General features: G+C 43.3%; 1 protein-coding gene across 5 annotated transcripts in view; it reads right to left on the bottom strand.

Moving 5' to 3' along the window:
* Window positions 1–20,180, bottom strand: part of LNX1 (ligand of numb-protein X 1) — an 86,355-nt gene that overhangs the window by 20,096 nt on the left and 46,079 nt on the right. For 4 of the 5 annotated variants that reach the window (XM_033159914.1, XM_033159915.1, XM_033159919.1 and 1 more), the window contains 6 exons: window positions 16,755–16,996; window positions 14,708–14,863; window positions 10,666–10,812; window positions 7,858–8,060; window positions 6,063–6,434; window positions 2,930–3,064 (listed from right to left, as the gene is read on the bottom strand). In XM_033159914.1, the coding sequence (XP_033015805.1) occupies window positions 2,930–3,064; window positions 6,063–6,434; window positions 7,858–8,060; window positions 10,666–10,812; window positions 14,708–14,863; window positions 16,755–16,996 (1,255 nt within the window). The remainder of the gene's footprint in view (window positions 1–2,929; window positions 3,065–6,062; window positions 6,435–7,857; window positions 8,061–10,665; window positions 10,813–14,707; window positions 14,864–16,754; window positions 16,997–20,180) is intronic. The other variant, XM_033159917.1, reaches the window with a different exon arrangement.

Below are 20,180 nucleotides of genomic sequence, written 5' to 3'. Positions count from 1 at the left end.
CCCCAGACAGAAAACAACAACACTCAGCTCAATACTCCAGTTACTCTGGAACTGCAGAAGCAAGGAAAAAGGCCACACTGGCCTCATCGCTCTGCCAGTCTGCTAACACCAGGAACAGCAGATCACCCTGGCTCAAACTACATATAAATACTCTTAGTTCATGTCATGACTTGAAGAACCAACAACTCTCCTCTTTCTTTCCCCGCAACTCCCTTGTGTGTCTTAAGTTTGTAAGTGTGATACCAGGCTTCTATATCATCACCATCATCATTTTGGATAACTGTCTTAAAAGTAGGACTAAAGTATAGCGAAGAGATACCTTCCTATGTGTACAAGTTTGCAATCTTATGGTATCTGGGTATCAAGCAGTTTAGACCTTTAAGCTTTAGAGCGAACTCTTTGAATTGTGCTCAGAAATGGACTGGGAGCCAGTGGATTTGTTTCACGTTTTCACATGAAACTGCCCAGCTACTAATATCTTCCTCGGATGTCTTTCTTCCGGTTTCCCTGCTTTCATTGGTGAGCAGTGGTGGCAGGCATCCATTGGAGCTTGTAGGGTGGAAGGCAGGGAGACCAACAGTAGGTGGCGCCATAGCTGAAGACAGGCAGAGCCAACTCATTCTAGTTTTGTCCCCATCCGCCTCTCTGCTGAGTTCTACAAGGGCGGCACTGAGGCTGAGGAAGAGGAGACTGATAGGTTATGCTGCTCCCAAAATTGGTTGTAAGTAAGAAGGTGGAGGCTGGCAAAGGGCAGACTGGGATTGGTGGGGCAGGGCCCCATTTGCCCTAATGGAGCTGCCTCCACTGGAGGTGAGGCAGGAAGCAACACTTCCTTGGTCCTCTGGTGCCCTGAGTTTATAATTTGCTCCATAATGAGGGTCGACCAACAACATCTGATGTCATTTCAGTGCCAGGTTATGACATTTCATTTGCCCAAGCCTTTCATGTGCTGAATTTTTAAGGTGACATTTTAAGCTGGACTATTGCTCTTTTTTCTAGCTACAGTTTCTGTGGCCTTTTATATATTTGTTGTAAGTTTTATACTTTTACCATTAACTGTTCTGGCAGATTTTTAAAAATAGATTAAAAAAAAAAAGTTAGAGGCTGGGTGTGAGGTTTCTGTAGCAGCTTCTCACGAGTAAAGACTCCTGACTCCGGATCCTCTTATTTACAGGATTTATTGTACAACTATATACATTGCAGAGCTCAAAAGTCCATGACCGTCTTAGTCACTCTCAGATCCTGGAAGTGGCGCTTTTCGAGAGCGCCCCCAACAAAAGAACTTGGGCACCCCAAGTCACCTCCTCTCATTCCTGCATTTCACCCCTCTACGCAACTGGGGCGAGGGAACTGCCGTTGCCCCCTCCTCCACTGAGCCACTTGGTCTGTGGTGGGGACCTGGTGCATCCCACAGCCCCTCCCCCATGGAGCTCCCTTCCTGCCTGTCGCTCCCACAGGATGTCTCCCTGCTGCTCCGGTGGTGTTGGGAACCTTCAGCCTCCCAGAGCCCTTCCACCACCCCGCTGGGCTCTGGCGGTTCTCTGACACTGGGCTATTTAAATTCTACGTGTAACATTCACAGCTTTCTTACTTGCCCTTAACCACAGGACTGGTGCTAGGGTTTCTTGCGCCCTAGGCAGACCACCTTCTGGCACCCCCCACCACCAGCCAAAGCCTGCTTTAGCAGGAGGTGGGGGTGGTGGAAAGGCAAGCAGCAGTTTCTCCGCTGCAGCGGAGAAGCTGCTGCTTGCCCGTCCCACCACCTGTCCCCCGCCAAAGCCTGCTTTAGTGGGAGCCGGGGGGTGGTGTAGGGGGTAAGCAGCACCTCTCTGCTACAGCAGAGAAGCTACTGCTAGCTCCCCCCCCGCCCAAGCCTGGCCAGCACCCCCTCCATTTTGGCGCCCTAGGCAATTGCCTAGTTCGCCTTAATGGACGCGCCGGCCCTGCTTAACCGTAAGGTACCAGCAAGGGTTATAACAATAAACAAATACACAATTCCACCAGCATGCCAGTTCCACCCCTTGCTTGTGTCACTGTGGCAGCAGCTTGAATAAAGGGAGATATGGTATAAAAGGACTTGCAGGACTTCAGTAAAACTGCTGGCATTCATGGACAGAAGACAAGAGAGGGAGGAAACCAAACAACTCTCCCTCAGGATGCTAAGTATCCTTATCTCTGTTTGTCAAACCTGAGGTGTGAGTAATGGGAGCCCTGCTGCCTTATGAGGACTGACTTTATTGTCCTGCATCCAAATTCCTAAGTTACACACTGAAAAAAGGAGTGATTTTTTTATTTTTATTTAATAGCCCCTCATGCTTTCTAGTTTACGATTTAGTAAATCAAAGCAGTGGCCTCCTATGGATGCTGCGACGCAGGCAAGAAACTGGCAGCATGTTGAAACTCCACCCTCACATCCCTCTCTTGATAACAGTTAACCCCAAAATTGACTGACAGGATGACGGTCCTCCTATTAATCTTTTACCAGATGGTAGGAATCTCTGAAGCAACGGCCTTGCCTTCATGCTCTGCTCCAGATGGAGAAAGTGGAGATAAGCTTCTCTTTGTTGTTGTGTATTAACGTACATTATGTTTTTGCTGGAAAGCACAGTTGCAAATAGAATACGCGAGGGACACATGTATCCCTTTTTGCACTTTTTGCACCCTCGTTTTCTTTCAACTTCCTCTTTCTCACCCCCTGCACTCTCTCTGCCATCCATTCACAAGACAGCAGCACTTCCCAGGGTATAAACAAAGAGGATCAAGGTTTCTGTGTTTACACAGCAAAGCTAAAATGTGCTCATTTCAGTGATACTGTCCAGAGAGGATACTTAGAGACATTAACACATTAGTCAGGGTTCCAGACACCCTCTTTCCCCCACCCTCTCCACAGAAGAAACCATAATGTGGGGGAATGAGTACTAGGCCTCACCTTGTTAGGATTGTTCCTCAGAGAAGGGAAGAGCTGGTGGCTACCATTGTAATCCCATCCAGCCTCCTGCAAGATATCAGGAGTCTGTTGCCTGGTTTGCCGAGACACAGTGAAGTGAACTCGCTTCTGACTAGCCTGCGTACAGATAGAAGAGAAACAAACCCAGCTTGTTAATCAGTTGCAAAAGCAAATCTCTCAGGACTGGGAGAATGCAAATGTCTTTAAATGATTTTATTGATATGACTCCTTATAGTCCATCATACCAGTTCTACGTATTTCTCATTGTAGACAGATCCATCAAACAATTCATAATATTAAGTAATCAGTGGCCTATTTAATTTTTTTAAAGTCTTTTTTGCATTGTGGGTTTTTTTTCTTTTTTTACTAACTGGACAGAGGATGGTTTTTATTAACTTACATCTCCTTTTTATAATAATAATAATAATAATAATAATAATAATAATAATAATAATAATAATTTATACCCTGCCCTTCCCAGCCAAAAACCGGGCTCAGGGCGGTCAGACTTTTACTGCCAAAAAAGGTAGGACAAGGGAGCAGAATTAAAAATTAATTGGGAGGGGGGGTATGAAGAAGAAGAAAAGACTGGTGCTCCCCTATTGGAAATATATAAAAGCAAAATGCAACTCCTGCTCAATACAGCACAAAAGGCAGAAAATAAATGTAACATTCTGCCCCGCGTTTGGATCTAGCTATCTGCATCAATTCATTTGTATTATCAATACAAACCCACCCACAATTCTATCCTGGGCTTTTATGGCATGCCATCGTACAGGAATATCAGCATCTGAATTTTAAATCCACATAGTCACAGTATTGTCTTATAACTAAAAACAGATGTCTGAAAAAGATTTAGATTAAAGCCATAGGCATGATATGAAACTAAACCAGCTGGTGGTGTAATAACTAATTAATACACAGATCTGTTCTATATGAAATAATATGAAATGTATTATAAAGTCAGATGGAGATTAATCTACGGTTTACCTCATGAACTGCTTATTTACAAGTAGTTGCAAATGTGATGAACTGCTTGTGTGTGGTGGTCGAAGTGCGGTTGGAGTGCCAGAAGTTCAAATAAAGCATTTCTCTGAAATCTCATGGTTCTTTCTATATCATGGGTCTGAGTGAGAATTATTGGGGCTGAACTTGAAAAACTGAGAGGTGACATGACAGCTTTTCATATATTTGAAGATGGCTATCACATGGAGGATGGAGCAAACTTGTTTTTTGCTATTCCAGAGGGTGGGATCCAAACCAATGGATTCAAATTACAGGAAAGGAGATTCTGATAAATATTAGGAAGAACTTTCTGACAGTAAGACCTGTAAAACAGTGGAATGGACTACCTCAGAAGGTAGTGGATTCCCTTTCATTGGGGATTTTTAAACAGTGGTGGGATGGCAGTTGGGATGAGATTCTTTAGCTGAGATTTATGCATACCAGTGGGATGGACCAGATGAGTCTATAGTTTTATGATTCTGTGATTCAGAAGGGGAGGTAGGGGGCTATGATGCCCCTTTTGCAGGTAAAGATAATGGCCCAAAATCAAGAGGAAGTTAGTCATGTGTAAGTCTCATTGAAATTGGATGGCCACTAATTTATGTCCTGTTAATTTCAATCAGTGGCAGAATCACTAACAGCCTTAGGATTTGGATCAATGCTGTGACTAAGTCAACTCCCAATCTTGCTCAAGATGACCATAACTAAATCTCTTTGAAACCAACAGAGCAAGTTAATCATGATTAACTCAAGTCCCATTGCTTTCATTAGAATTAGGCTGAATCTGTCAGTTTTGGTTTCTCATTCTTCCAATATTAGGTACAGTTTTTCCACATTTATCCATCAGTTTGCTTCTCCCCCCCCCCCCTTTAAGTAAGAAAATGTAAGGGCTTCAACTGCATTATTAAACATTTCTGTGGATTCTTTCAAGTTCAGTGGGCGCACATGCACACACATGGGCTCTTTCTGCTTACAAAGCACTCGATCTTTTCATAAAACTAAGTATAATTTGAAATACTAGCCTCTAGAAGGGTATTCCCTTTGATGCGCATGCACACACGCACGCACGCACGCACGCACACACACACAGAGAGAGAGAGAGAGAGAGAGGTACCTTGGTTCCTGAACTCAATCCGTTTTGGAAGCCCATCCAGCTTCCAAAACGTTCAAAAACCAAGGCACGGCTTCTGATTGGCTGGTTGGCCCCGGAAACAATGCCAACAGCCGAAACGGACGTTCAGCTTCCGAAAAACGTTTGCAAACCGGAACACATACTTCCAGGTTTGTGGCATTCAGGAGCTAATTTGTTCATCAACTAAGCCGTTCGGGAACCAAGGTACCATGGAGACTGGATCATTTTTACCACCATAAAGCCAAACTGCTATGTTTGGCTTCAGAACATAACAAGAGTATCCTGATTCTCTCTAAATGCCCATGAGAAGCCCTTAGGACATGAGGGCAACTGCCCTCTCCCCCAATATTATTTCCCAGCAACTGGCAATCAAAAACATACTGCCTCAGTTCTTGGAAACATACTACACAGCCCTTACGATTAGTAGCCACTGATAGCCATATCTTCCATGACTTTCTCTAACCCTTTTAAAAAGCCATCTAAGTTGGTGGTCCATCTCTTCTGCGACTCGCTTCCACGAACGGGTGGACCTAGCTAAAACTTCAAACCTGCTGTAATCATACATCTATGTACTTCAGTATGGGAAACAGGCCAGGATCTCAGATGATGTCACCCACCTACACAATGAAGAGCAGGCTGGAAGCAGTTTTGTAAAAATAAAACTCCACGTTGCTAATTCAAGAATGATTTGTAATGCTTTAGGAATATGTCTCACTGAATGAGATTGGTAATGTATTCATTCTAATGAAATGCTGTCACAATACTCCGCAGGAATTAGAGGTCCCTTTGATGACATTTAGTGTATCACCTCCACTTTCCTGCAAATATTAGCAAATGGATTGCACTTAGGGAGCACTGTTAACTTGGCAAGAGTGGGAATGGTGCAGCTTTCTCTTGCTAAGTGTACAGTTCATGTCTTGGAAGTATCATCGCTTATCAGATATGCTCAGAAATGGCGAGGAAGTTGTTGAGTCAAACCTGTATCAGCTGGGCTGCACTTTCTGGACTTCCGTATCGAAGATCGTGCCCGTTAATTGCCAGAACCCTGTCATTCTCCTGAAGCTGCCCACCGCGGGCAGCAACGCCTCCTTCCAGCAAGTTGAAAACAAACACCCCAGTTTCATCAGCCTTGCGAACCAGCTTAATGCCCAGTTGCTCATCCGGGCTGCTTTTGTTCAGAACCACGTGAAAACTGTCGTCCCTGTTGCAGGGAATGTCCAGAGAAAGCCCACTGTTTCGGCATCGGTACCTCTGCTCTCTGAGTACGGTGAGCCGGAGGACTTGGCAAGGTTGCCTCAGGACCGACAAGGCGTAGCTGTGCGGCACATTTCTGATGTCTATGCCATTTACCTGGAAGACAGAACCACAAACCAGTAAGGTTAAAAAAAAAAGGCCATCTAATTGGAACTGGCACTGCCAGACAGAAAGACCTACTTGTACAGATGTCTTCCTGTTATAGCAACATGTGGCATTTGCCTCCCTCAAAAGGAGCCAAGTTTTCATTATATAATATCCTTTCCCCACAAGGACAGCACACACTGTACCGTTTTCTTCCTCTCCTGCTGATTATCTCCAGACATAATGGCTATTTTTCAATTTTATTACTGCTCCTCCTCAGGCTCCAATATCCTCTCGCCTATCTCAATTTTGAGTCCAGCAGCTTCTCCTTTTCCAGTGCTGCCATTCCCCACTAACCCTGCCTTCTCTCCCACTCTAGTATTTCTCTGCTTCCTCAATGATACGTGGACTATAACTGAAACACGACACCCTCAATTTCTGAACGATAAAAGAATATGGATTTTGATCACTGTCCACATCTTCACTAAACAGTATAAATAGTGGAACTGAAGGAGGGCGCAGGCAGAAAACCCAAGTTTTAAATACTTAGGAAATCGCATGTGTTTGAAGTGGCTGTCAGCCATTTTATACCAATGTTTCATTGGGGTTCTCATTGTTTGTTTACACAGGAGATTTAATCCTATCTCTGCTAATACTTCTAGCACTTAAATTTGCTATAAGGGAAATAAATCAAGCAACGGTTTAGAGATGCAGTTTTATGCAGTTGACCCGCTGACTCGAGTCCCTGTGGAAAATGCATTCTTTCTCCAGAAACTTGACTTAGCCTTCTCTCAGAGAATGAGAACCGAGGACAGAACAGCAAATTTCTGCTGGATGCATCCTTCGGCAAAACAAGCCACAGAGAAGGGAACTTACCAGATTGGGAGCTTTCCCCATGGTGAAAAGCGCCACTGGTCTTCTATTTAGCTCAGTACACTGCGAGTGCTCCTAAGAGTAGTTAAGCATTGCCCCAGCTGGAGAAAAAGTATTTGCAGCAGCACCAGGGAGTTCTTTCCTCAGCACTGCTTCAGTTAAGGTGACCACATGTAAAGGGGGTGGGTGGGTTCTGTTAATACAGTGGTGGTCAACCATTTCAGCAAGCATACCACAAGTCAACTCCGAAATACGAGAGAATGATGAAGAGCTGGATGATCCAACAATGATCCAACAAAAAGCATACTTAATACAAATAACTCTGCCTTAACTAGGTGAAGGATTGATGTTGAAACTCATAGGTTTGACTTCAAAATGAATCCACACCAGTAAACAGAAAGATGCTGCTCTTCCTTATTTCCTCTTCCTGTCATCCCTTTCTCTTCTGTGCAGGCAAAGAATGTTGTTTGCCATGTCCTCAAGCTGAATTATAAAAGCAGTGTCTCTACATATGCCATTAAAAGTCTCCTCACATTTGCTTCCACCTCCATTAAGAGCATACCTTCAGTATCATGTCCCCTGGCAGCAACCTTCCATCTCTGGCAATGATTCCATCTCGGTAGATGTGCTGTATGATGATGTGAACCAATGGCGTTTCGCTGCCTCCCACAATCCTAATGGCAAGGCTTTCGTTGGGATCACTGCGGCTGATCTTAATGCAGGTAATTTCACCATCTGGGATGAGGTGGTATAGCCTCGGGAAGACTAAAAAACACAGAGAGAAAAGGCCTTTATTCAGAATACGGATCTCTTGTTTTTGCTTTTTTGTTTTGTTTTAAACAAATCTAGCCATAGAACATGCAGCTTTGCACAGTTGATCCAACTAGGCTTTAACAGATCTGCTATATGTTAAAAGGGGTAAGAGATTACATCCATGCTGGTTCATGGTGCAGGAAGTATTCCCCCCCCCCCAAGGCAAAATAATGCATGCTAATCTTCATCTTTTTAAAATCAGTTGTTGTCTCGGGCATCTTTCCTTACATAAAGCAACTTTCTCTGTCAGCCTAATGATTCCATAGCACACAGCGCAAGGATGCTACGCAGAGGACATAAATATACAAGAAAACTTCAGCAGTATGCTTTAGAGAACCCAGTTCTGTGATCACATTCTGGTAAAAGCTCTTCTCTGGCTGTGTGCATTAAAGCACATTCAAAGCACATTCTCTGTCTCTCAAGAAATTATGGGCACTGTTACTTTACCCTTCACAGAGTTAAACATTAACACAGTGAAGCACAGCTAATGAGAACAGGTAGAGAGTACAAGGAATACTGAAAGTTAGGAGAAACAACTGGACAACAGGTGTATATGAGTCTGAAGTATTAGTAGGACCAGTTCGAGGGGATTTTTGCCACTCTAGGAGAAGCATCCCTCAACATGCAAGCTGCCTATATCCCCATTATCCCCTGAGATACTGCAATGAATACTGAGGTGCATTCTGAGTATTTGTGGAAACTAGTCACATCACAGGGCGTGCAATATCTCAGACTTGCAAACTACATCTGGTATGGTGGGACACTTCTTGAATTGGGTCATCCCAGGTGCTTCAGGTTTTGCTGTGTGATAAAACTGGCCTTGTGCATCTATCCGAAGCCAGTTCAAAGAAAATATCTCACTTTTAATGCTGCCATATTAAATCCTTTATTGCTCCAAGGCTAGAGAAGGCCTTAATGACAGAATCCAGTACTACCACCAAAATGCAATATAAAACCTTGAATTTCACAGAAAACCGTTTAGCAGCTAGCTGAAACAAAATCACTTACTGAAGATTCACCCTCACCCAATCCTTTCCCCTATCAAAGTGCTGAAAATCAGGCGACGGTTCTTATGCCATCTGTATTCTACCCAAGTTTCAATTGCAAAATTCAGTGACAAAACCTAGATCTTTACAGCACATTTGATCCTCATTTTGCCTCTGAAAGAATTCTGGTCTTTGTAGTTCATGCCTCAGAGATTTATAATTTTCAACAATCCTTCACAAACTAGAATGCCCAGGATTCTTTGAGGGAAAGAATGCACTTCGAATATGCTTTAAAAGTATAGGTCAGGCAAAGGCAAACTCCGGCCCGCCAGATGTTTGGGACTACAATTCCCATCATCCCTAGCTAACAGGACCAGTGGTCAGGGATGATGGGAATTGTAGTCCCAAACATCTGGAGGGCCAGAGTTTGCCTATGCCTGGTATAGATTGTTTCACATCGCCAACAGCAGTGCCATGTGTACTAACAGAAGCAAGTACAGTTCCAGTTATTATTATGTCATAAGACTCAAGATTTCATATTTCCCTTATCTGTCCCTGCTGGTTGTTTCACCTGGGGTTTCCAGAGTGGATGCTCAGCAGAGAGCCGCATGCAATCCCAGCTTCCCAGTGAGTGTACCTCTACTGCACATGTTTATCAACACAAGTCTGACACACTTACACCTTAACTTAGTAAGTACTGTCATGCATGGGAAGCTGGTTCTAAGTTTGAGGAAGCCTGAGGAGATGCAGTCCCTCGTATGTCAGCGAAGCCTGCCCATGACCTTATTTGGCAGTCAGAAGCAGCTCTCCAATCAGCACTGGGTGTCAAGTCAGTATTTTAATTTAATTTAATTAATGCCCTGAAGCACAACTGGGGAAATTAAAATGGAGGGAAATTAACACGGTGTCTCACCCCTCCCACTGTTGATCAGAGGTCTCAGGGAAGGCATTGGCAATGGGCCCTGCTGGAACACAAAGGCCTGGCAGCTGCCCAAGGATACCACCACATTCCGATGACCTACAAGTGCAAATCAGCTCTAACATTCAAAGGAAGGCGTTTCCATACCCAGTTAAACTCAAAACTACCACCAATAATTAACTCCAGTATAGTAATAGTGGCATTTGGATGCAAATATATGCTGATATTGCCAACTAGATCAAGTGTCTCCATTTCTTACCTACTGACAGAAATGGGCTTCATTCTAAATGAAGAAGAGGAAGAAGAGTTTGGATTTGATATCCTACTTTATCACTACCCGAAGGAGTCTCAAAGAGGTTGACATTCTCCTTTCCCTTCCTCCCCCACAACAAACACTCTGTGAGGTGAGTTAGGCTGAGAGACTTCAGAGAAGTGTGACTAGCCCAAGGTCACCCAGCAGCTGAATGTGGAGGAGCGGGGACGCGAACCCGGTTCACCAGATTACAAGTCTACTGCTCTTAACCACTACACCACACTGGCTCTCCCAAGAGCCCTGTTTTCCTGTCTCTGGTGTTCTAATTCTTCTTGTTAGCTACTTTTCATCCCATTTTGAAAAGCCTTCCAGTAAAGGAAAATCCTAACCATCGCATACCTTGCTTTGTCCCCTCAAACTTCCATCTCTTACATGGCGATGAACTGCCAAACCTAGAGAGAAGTACCGGTATACTTTCTGTCTTGCTTTTGCCGATTCTGCTTCGTGATTTTGCTGCGTGCGTTTGTGGGGCGGGGTGCACTGGATCTGTCAATAATAATAAAACATCATCTCCATGCAGAAATATCTGGTGCCCTGCTTTCCTGAAGAATAAGATGTTACGTCCTTACTTCAGGGAACACCTCTACAGAAATAAAACTTGTGCGCTGCAATCAATTTATTGTTTTAAAAGCATGGCTAAGACACCCCTCTTGGTTTCTGTTAACTATATTCCAAATTCAGGAGATCACTAAACAGCAGGCAGGAAGGAATGGAACTAGCAACCCAACAGCCAGGTCTAAAAGTTATATCTAAAGTGGAACCCCCGTTGACATAATTGTCATTGACACATTTGTCTCAGCAAGATGTTTTGATGTTGTATTTCCTACATTTTTTTTTACGGAGGCAATGAAAGCACTTTGCACATATTCTTTACTAAAGTGGATTCTTTAGACATAGGATATGAAATCAACCCCACCCAATGGACCAGAATGTGGTCTAAACCCCCCCTTTAAATCCATATCAACAAAAAGAAGAGAACTCACCCTAAAACTAACCTACAGGTGGTAACTAACGCCAAGAAAATTAGTGCTAATACGCCCAGGAACCTCACCAAAATGCTGGAGAGGGTGCACCTCCACAGGCACATACTTCCACATGTGGTGGGAGTGCCCCAAAATCCAACCATTCTGGACAACAACCATACGAGAAATATGTAAAATAACCAAGCAAGTGCTAGAAGCTACCCCAGAATTGGTCGTACTAAACACCTTCCAAGACAATAATGCCCACTTACAACACAAAGAACTCATAATCCATCTACTCTCAGCAGCCAGAAACATCATAACCAGACACTGGAAAGACCTGTCAGGAGTAAGCATGGACCAATGGTACCAAGTAGTATAGGAAACAGCCCCACTAGAAAAACTAACCAGTAAGCTGAAAATGACACAGGGACAAACAGAAGACACCTTCACCCTGGTATGGTTCCCCTTCATCACACACACACAGCCCAACAAGACAATGACAAAAATCTGCCGACAGCATACAAATCAATATGGCTAACCTGATCAAAAACACCCACCCACCCCACTCACACAAGAAACGAAAGATCACCACAGCCAACCACAAATGAACAATCACACCCTACGCCAACCCCAACCTCTCTCATCGCCAAAGAAGTTCAAGCAAACAACAGAGAACCTACACAAACAACGCTGACACCAAACCCTACATATATTAAGGAAAATAGAAACATCGTCACCCCACCTCACCCATCCCCCCCATCCCACCCACCTCTTTCCCCCTTCTCTCCCTAATGTCTCAACAACCAAAACTGATTTGTAAAAATGTTACATGGAAAAAATATGAGAGATATTGCACACACTTTTGTAAATCAAGAAAATCTTTAATAAATAAATAAATAAAATAAAAAATAAAGTGGATTCTTTGAACAATTTTGCCTTTTTAATATCTACTACTTAAAAAAACAATTACTAGTCACATGATACATTTATCTTTTCAAAAATAGTTTGGGTAGAATTACTTAGATGTGATTGCTCCCAAGTTAAAAATACCTCCTTGAATTTAAGATCCTACTTAGTCGGATAACTAATCACATTTCCCTTTTCTCTGCTCCTCTTTCTGCTCTGTACAGGCAAGCTAAATCAATGACTTATCTTAAACAGTTGAAATCCCACCAGATTTCTTCTGTTATCTAGCTATTTATGCTCTGCTTATCACCAAGTCATCTGTCAGCTCCACTGAGATTGCTACTAACAGGGTTTTGCCATATTTGGGCTGCAAACTCTATCCCAGGATCAAAACTGCATCCACAAGCCTGTCTGGTCCAGATTTTGACCAATCTCCAGCATAAACTATCTGGTCTGTTAGAGTTTTCTGTTCTCGTGTCTCATGTGCCTTCTTCTGTTTGTATCAGTCATTTCCATATATCCCATACACAAGGACCTGAATTTCCAGGCAAATAGTTGTTTGTTTTTAGAAGTTATCTTTGTGATGAAATATATGTGGTGTGTATGCTCATCTTCTTCTGGAACAAATTTCAACCCAGTCCTTCGCAAATAACTGTTCAGAATTAATGTTGCTCAGTCGGTCCAAACGGCAATTTGGTTTTTGTCCAGGCTGACATTTCTCCTATTTAGAGCTAAAGAGCAGGTTTTCCCTGTGAAAGGAGTGGAGCAAGGGTAAAACTGCTCTGACTTGTGGAAAGTGGAAAACCACCTAGACTCATGTTTTCTACGCATGGGACAAGCAGAAGTGTGGATGAGCCTATTCCATATACAGGGACATTATAAAATTGATACCAGACTTATGAATCAGTCAGAAGATCAAGAAGGCACAGGACAGGGCTCAGGGTCTCACAAACATATACAATGGAGGTTACTAAAATGATGAGCCTGCTACTTCTCACATCTTACTGGTGTCTCAAGGCTGCTCTGGCATGGGCAGCTGTTAATGTTGCTTAAGGAAGGTGGCTGAAGGAAGACAGCTTCTTGTTCCCTGTGGGGTTCTACCTTCTCTATCTTTCTGTGTAGGCCTTGACAAAAGAGACAAACCTAGATCTTTTAAAATCACACTTTGACTAAATGTTTATTGTCAGGGGACATACGTCTAGACATAAAATGAAGCTAAGCTGACAGCTACCGAAAGGAAAGTTAAAATAATACTGGCAGTTAAACCATCTGAACTGCAGCTGACCTCAGCGAGAGCATGAAATAGGAAATACAATTTTAGAAACAACCAGCTCTTGAACCTTGACAGGATTAAATGATGGATCAGGAGGATTCTAGAAGCTAGATGCTGACAGCTGACAGCCAACAGGCAATTGGGCCCTTGCTTAAATGATGTTTCCTTCAAACCCACAATCCTCCCAGAATTCTCCTTGCAAAACCACAGTCTCCACAGTCCCACATCGAAATGAAATGAGGCCCAATTCTGATTAGCGATTTATTCTTCCTACCAGATGTTCTAAGTGAGCTCTGCTGTATAGGACACATACCATTCCTCTGTATATACTGTATATCCCTCAATATCTTCCCATGTTGTTGGCATTAAAGGTACTACAATACCTTTAGGATCAGGGAGTAAGAGGAGGATACAGATGAACAGAATTGTCTCTCTGTATGTGTACAGGGGCATATGCATGCAGGGACGGCCCATTGCATTTTGCTGCCCGAGGTGAAATGGTAAGGTGCCCTCACCCCGGTCAAAGTCACTCTGGAACTCTGAAGCCATCACTGCAACCATTTCTCCAATGATGTGGGGGGCACTGCGTCATTGGGATGTTGCTGCCCAAGGCAACTGCTTCAGCCTGCCTCATAGGCGTGCTGGCCCTTGTATGTAGTACACCAGGGGTGGCCAACTCCCAAGAGACAGCGATCTACTCACAGTTAAAAACTGGCAGTGGTCTACCCACGTTTTGAGCTTTTTTTAGGGGAGCCACAGTTGTTCAGCTTCTTTGGGGGGAGCCAATGATCTACCAGTGATCTACAGGTAAATCACGATCTACCTGTTGGACATGCCTGTAGTACACTATCCATGGAAGAAAACCTGTTCTCATTTCTAATGGTGAATAATCTTTTTCTTTTTCTTTTTTAGTTCATTTTACCCAAGGAAAAAGAAACAAAGTTTATCATACACTAAGAAGAAATCCAAGTTCACCCACACCAAGGACACAATCAATGACAAACTGTCTTGTGAAAGCTGTAAGGAAAGGTACATTACAGCAACCCAGCCAGATGGGTGGGGTATTTTTTTTAATTATTATTATAAGTTTCTATGGAGCTTCTTGCACAGAATAACATCTTTAGCTTTTGGCTCAAGAATTTGGCATTCACAAGATTCCTATACAATTTCCCACCAAGTATTTTCTGTTTTCACATGCTAAAGTTAAACAATCAACTATTTAAAAAGGTAACATTACCTTCCTCCAAGGCAACCAAATGGTCAACACTCTCCCTCTCCCTCTCGGCGTGGTTAGCAACGGCACTCCCACTTTTCGTCCTCCGAAGAACACTAAAAGCTCTGTTAATTTTTTTAAAAGACCTGCTCCTTATAGAAGAACGTTCAAAATGTCGAGCTGAAGCAAATGGAGAGAGAGATTTATTTTTAAAAGGAATAAAATTATGTAGGTTTGGGATAAAGACCTAAATACTTGGTCTGAGAACTATTAAAGGAATGTTCTGAGAACAATTAAAGGAATACACACACAGAGAGAGAGAGATAGACACACTGTTGCCCTTGCTTCACAGTTACATATATCCTCCCACCCTCTTATTTCGTACCTGTCATCTCCCAAAACGGACTTGCAGGGCTTAATATTGATGAGCAATTCCACAATAGTCCCCAAAAGCAATTATTTTGCACTGGCACTGCAGAATTTCACTCTGACCAGTGTAGTTCATATGACTGAAGCATTTGTAATAATATTAATGCCAATAATATTAATGCCATGCCAAAGTCACATGACTGCAAAAAGAAAAGAAAAGCGGGAGTGGGGTGGACATTGAGAGTCTTCATTGCAAGAAGCTGTTACTTCTTCCCTGAATTTGATGGAATAGTCTATTATCCTCTTTATATTCAAAAAGCAGTACTAAGTCGTAACAATGTGTCTTCGAAAGCCAAATTGTTATTCTTCAAACAATACCCACTATTATAAATGTGGCGTTATGAATCCATAACATATCCCTCCTTTTCTTTAGGGTTGATAATAAACAAACAGATTCCAAGTTTAAAGATAAAAATTAACAATATATATAAGCCAATACCTACTGCTAGGAAAAAGCTGAACTGATTTTTCAATGTTATTTGTAGGTTGCTGAAGGGGTAGTAGACTATTTTCCTGAATTGGTGCATTTTCTGGTTCAAAAATGTTTTTGACAGCAATTCTCTTACGTTTCCAATTTTGTTCACAGATTTCATATGGTATCAGTAATAACTCATAAAAAGGAGAGATTCTGTGGGCCCATGATCAGATAAGCATGCTGAAAACTGGATATTGTTATGTAGTGATATGTGAAGCTCAGATAACACCGAGCTAGAATCGATAACAAAACCTGGGACTGCATTGCCAGATGTCACACAGAAGTATATGTGGAGGTGAAAGACATACAAAGTGACTCACATCTTTACAGTATTTGACAGTTCAGGTAAGGCACATGACTTGAGAAGTTCCTGCGCTCCTTGTGCAGTTTGTGCATCTCAGTATTCTCATTCTACCACCCCAACGCAGTATTACAAAGCCTTTGGCTGCTTTTGTGACATCTCTATATATGCAAAATGAATGGAAAAATGTAAGGCTGGGTATGTTTGTGCTGCTAAACTGCCCCACGCCGTAGTGAAATCTCAAGTATTTCGTCATCAATGAGATCATATCAGAATTTGATTTGGAATGTTTCGTAACACCTTCCTGCTTTTGCTGTCCGGAACATTGGTAGCACTCTTCCCACCGAAAATTTGCAAACATTTTTTGTTATTTTGTACATTGTGTGACCGTTAGCTGATTTATAGAGCAGCCCTAACCTCCGATCTGTGCTGCTGGAGGGAGTTAGGATGCAGCAACCACTGACTTGCACACACCAGCCTGGGGGCTGCGTCAATCACTATAGAGGTTCCCATGGCATTCATGGTAAGTGTGGTACATGGAATGCTGTCACCAGCAATAGCCAGCACAGAACACCAAAATGGGATATTCATGGAGGCAGGGCAGAGATGAAACAGAGCTTGCATGAATTCACTGGATCCTAAGGCACTCTGTCCCCCCAGTTTGGTGCCAGGACAGACCCAACCCCCCAAAACCCAACCCTGGGATCTGGATTGCTCTGCTAGGATCTCAAGACCCCCACAATTTAATATCAGGTTTTTCAGCTCCCCAAAAAGTATGAAATGTCTTCTGACAAGTATATATGACAGAAGAGGGGTCGCTCAGGAAGAAGCGGGCAAAATCTGAGGAGCTTCTCTCTGATTCTTACTTCTAGTTTGGTTGCTTCTGTGGAGATCTGCAGAGGTGGCTCCTGACTGGTTGTCTTCTGAGGTGGTGCTAAAGGCTGGATTGATTAGGCCTGGCTCATCTGTCATTAAGGCTATGGTGGCAGAAGCAGAGAGCTCAGGGCCAAGGGCAGCTACAGTTAAAGGGGAATTAGAATCAGGAGATCCATCCTGCGAACGCCGTTTTCGTTCCTTGGTAAGGCCGTAATGAGATGCTCCTTTACACCTAAACAAATAAGGGAAAGAGAAACATCATGTTGTGAAAACTGTTCAGATCTACTTGAGGCAAATGGAGACAGACAATAGTGTTTGGGGGTGTTGTTGTTGTTGTTGTTGTTTTAATGAGGCAAAATTCACAAAAACTGTCTGACCAGAAACAACGTGGGACAGGAAAAAGAAAAGAAAAGATGACTCTATCTTACCATGTTCAGTTTACTGAGCAGACTGTTAGCTTTCATCATATTAAGTTAACAGTAACAAGTCCCAGCAGTTAACATGAATTCATTTTATTAAACAATAAATTAGACTGGACAGTGAGCAACACTATGAAAAGATTTTTGGCATGTCATGTTTTCCCAGAACTAAATAGGAGGGGGGAAGGGGAAGGGGACATCTAATCATAATGGATTAAGTTATTAATTCACATGAAAAGTCTATTTTTTTGATGAAGAGCCCCATTCTAGCAACACAGGCCTGTTTGTGGCTGCAGTTCCACTGCATAGGAAACAGAGAGGCAGGTGACTGATCACAACAAAGAACGGAGCCTATAATCAGCTCTTTGTCTTTGGCTAATGAAAGAGGGCAGTGTGAGACACGAAAGCTTGTCTGTGTCAGCTTACGTTTGGGGAAAGAAGAAGCCACACACATAGAAGGCTGCTGGGCTCTACACCATGACAAACAGGGTCTGTCATAGCAGCCGTCACTTTGCGAGCGCCGTTGCATCTGCCTTCCAGATTCAGTGTGTTCCCACCGCCTTTGCAAAGGGCTTTCCCATAAGCTCACTGAAACAGGCCTTCCTTGTTGATCCACCTGCCTCTTAGTGAGAGTTGGGATGCTTCGGACGGTCATAGGTTTAGGCTTGGTAACAAAAGTCTCTCCCACATAGGCTCCCCACCTGGCCTCTGGTCATATGCTCATTTTCAAGCTCCCTAGCTCAGTCAGCAGAGCATGAGATTCTTAATTCCAGGGTTGTAGGTTTCAGCCCTACATTGGGTGAAAGATTTTTGCATTGCAGGGGCGTGGACTAGAATCAGGCATGTCCAACAGGTAGATCGTGATCTACCGGTAGATCACTGGACGTCTGCGGTAGATCACTGGTAGACCATTGGCTCCCCCCAAAGAAGTTGAACAACTGTTGCTCCCCTAAAAAAAAGCTCAATATTTTACCTCCTTCCTGAAAAAAACTCAACAACTTTGACCCCCCCATGGCTCTTCCTCCTTCCTAAAAAAAGCTCAACAATTTTGACCTGAACCCCCAAAAAGGGAGTAGATCACTGCCAGTTTTTAACTCTGTGAGTAGATTGCAGTCTCTTGGGAGTTGGCCACCCCTGGACTAGATGATCCTCATGGACCCTTTCAACTCTATGATTTTATGGCAAGAAAAGCAAGAAGGCAGACAATGCAAGGGCACCATTTAAGGAGGGACAAAGGGACAGTCCATCTTCCCCCAGTCACATGCATTATTCCCAAGCACACCTACACATCTGCTTATTTTGAATGCATACACATGAATACACATGCACGTGCGCGCACACACAACATATTCTCTTTTTTAAATTTAGTGCAAGGACATAAGAAGAGCCTGCTGGATCAGGCCCACTTAGTCCAGCATCCTGTTCACACTGCAGCCAACCAGCTGCCCATGGGAAGCTCACAAGCAGAAACCAAGCGCAAGAGCACTCTCTGCGCCTGTGGCTTTCAGTAATTGGTAGCATGCTGCCTCCAGTCGTGGAGGCAAAGCATAGTCAGCTTCATGGATAGCCTTATCTTCAATGAATTTGTATATCCTCTTTCAAAGCCATATAAGTTGATAGGCATCCCTGCCTCCCATGGGAATGATCTCCATAGTTTAACTGTTTATTTATTTTATTTCATAAAATTCATACACCGCTTGATTGTGACAAACAAACACCCTCAGAGCTCCCTGGGAAAAGGGACCAATCTGGGAATTGCAGCTGGAAGAGACGACATGAAGAACTCTACAAGATTCTGAGACAGGAAAGTGAACTGTCATAGCGACACAAGCAATTCAGAGGCTGAGTCTGCAAAGAGACAGCGACAGGGCTCAGAAGACCCGGAATTTAAACAAATATTATTCAAATGCGTACACACAGAGTCATTTTCACAGCTTGTTGTTATGTGGGAGCAATCCTCTATGGCAAAAAAAATTCTCTCTTGCTCATGCAGGCGCACATGGTTTTCGCACTCTGAGAAATGCCTGACTGCCTCACCACGAGGAGCATTCAAGATGAATTGAATCCTTAATGAGAGTCGCACAATAACCATAAAACCAGGCCACTCTGAGGAAATTGCCTGTCACTTATCTCCAGAACCAACCCCATTCTGCCACTGCAAAGGTTCAAAACATGCTCCTGCTTGCAATGAATTCTGCTTTTTAATCAGTCTCTAATGGGCTTGCCCCACTTTCTGTTATTGTTCTCTTGGCTAAGGTTAGCCAATGACTTTCATACAATTGTCCTCTGTGAAGGAACTCCTGAAACAGCGGTAGCCCTTAACAAGACAATGCTGCTTTAATGTATGGAATGCATGCCAGCGAACTGCCTAATGAAGAGTGCTTTCTGCTGTGCTGCTCCCTAGCTGAAATTGTTCCTCCCTGTTCTGTTTCTGCCCAGCCACTTCTTTCTTTGCCTTTCAGGGCTGGCTCACACCTAAGCTGCATGGCAGCTGCTTCCAAATGACCACTCCGCCACTGAAATTAGCAGTGCCACTTTTCGGTGCCCGTGAAGGATGCTCCTACAAGCATCTGTCACCAACACATGAAAAGGTGTTTTCACTAGGAGTTGCTAGGCAAGACACTCTATACCTCAGCCGAAGTCCCTCCATCTATTCTAAAGCAGTGACTTATATTTACTTAGTAACATTTACAGGGTTGTTGTGTGGATCACAACTAAAGAATGCATGCACAACACTTTGAACGCAGCAAAGTGCTATACAAATGTTAAGTAGAATGATCCACTACACTTACTTTGAAAGTAACTTTGGGGACAACTGTCATGCACACCATATGTAAACCACTGCAAGTAATGACTAATTTGCTGTGTATTTATATGGTGGGAAGCCCCAAGAACATGCATTACTGCTTTCAGACAAACATCTGTACCTCAAACATGTAACACTATCTGCCACAGCAACTACTGCTGCCTTTCAGAGACTACTTATGCTGACACTAC

This window comes from Lacerta agilis, chromosome 9 (genome assembly GCF_009819535.1).
Source record: "Lacerta agilis isolate rLacAgi1 chromosome 9, rLacAgi1.pri, whole genome shotgun sequence".
NCBI classification, from domain to species: Eukaryota; Metazoa; Chordata; class Lepidosauria; order Squamata; family Lacertidae; genus Lacerta; species Lacerta agilis.
The sequence above is the reverse complement of the archived record's forward strand: the minus strand, read 5'-3'. Positions and strand labels throughout refer to the sequence as shown.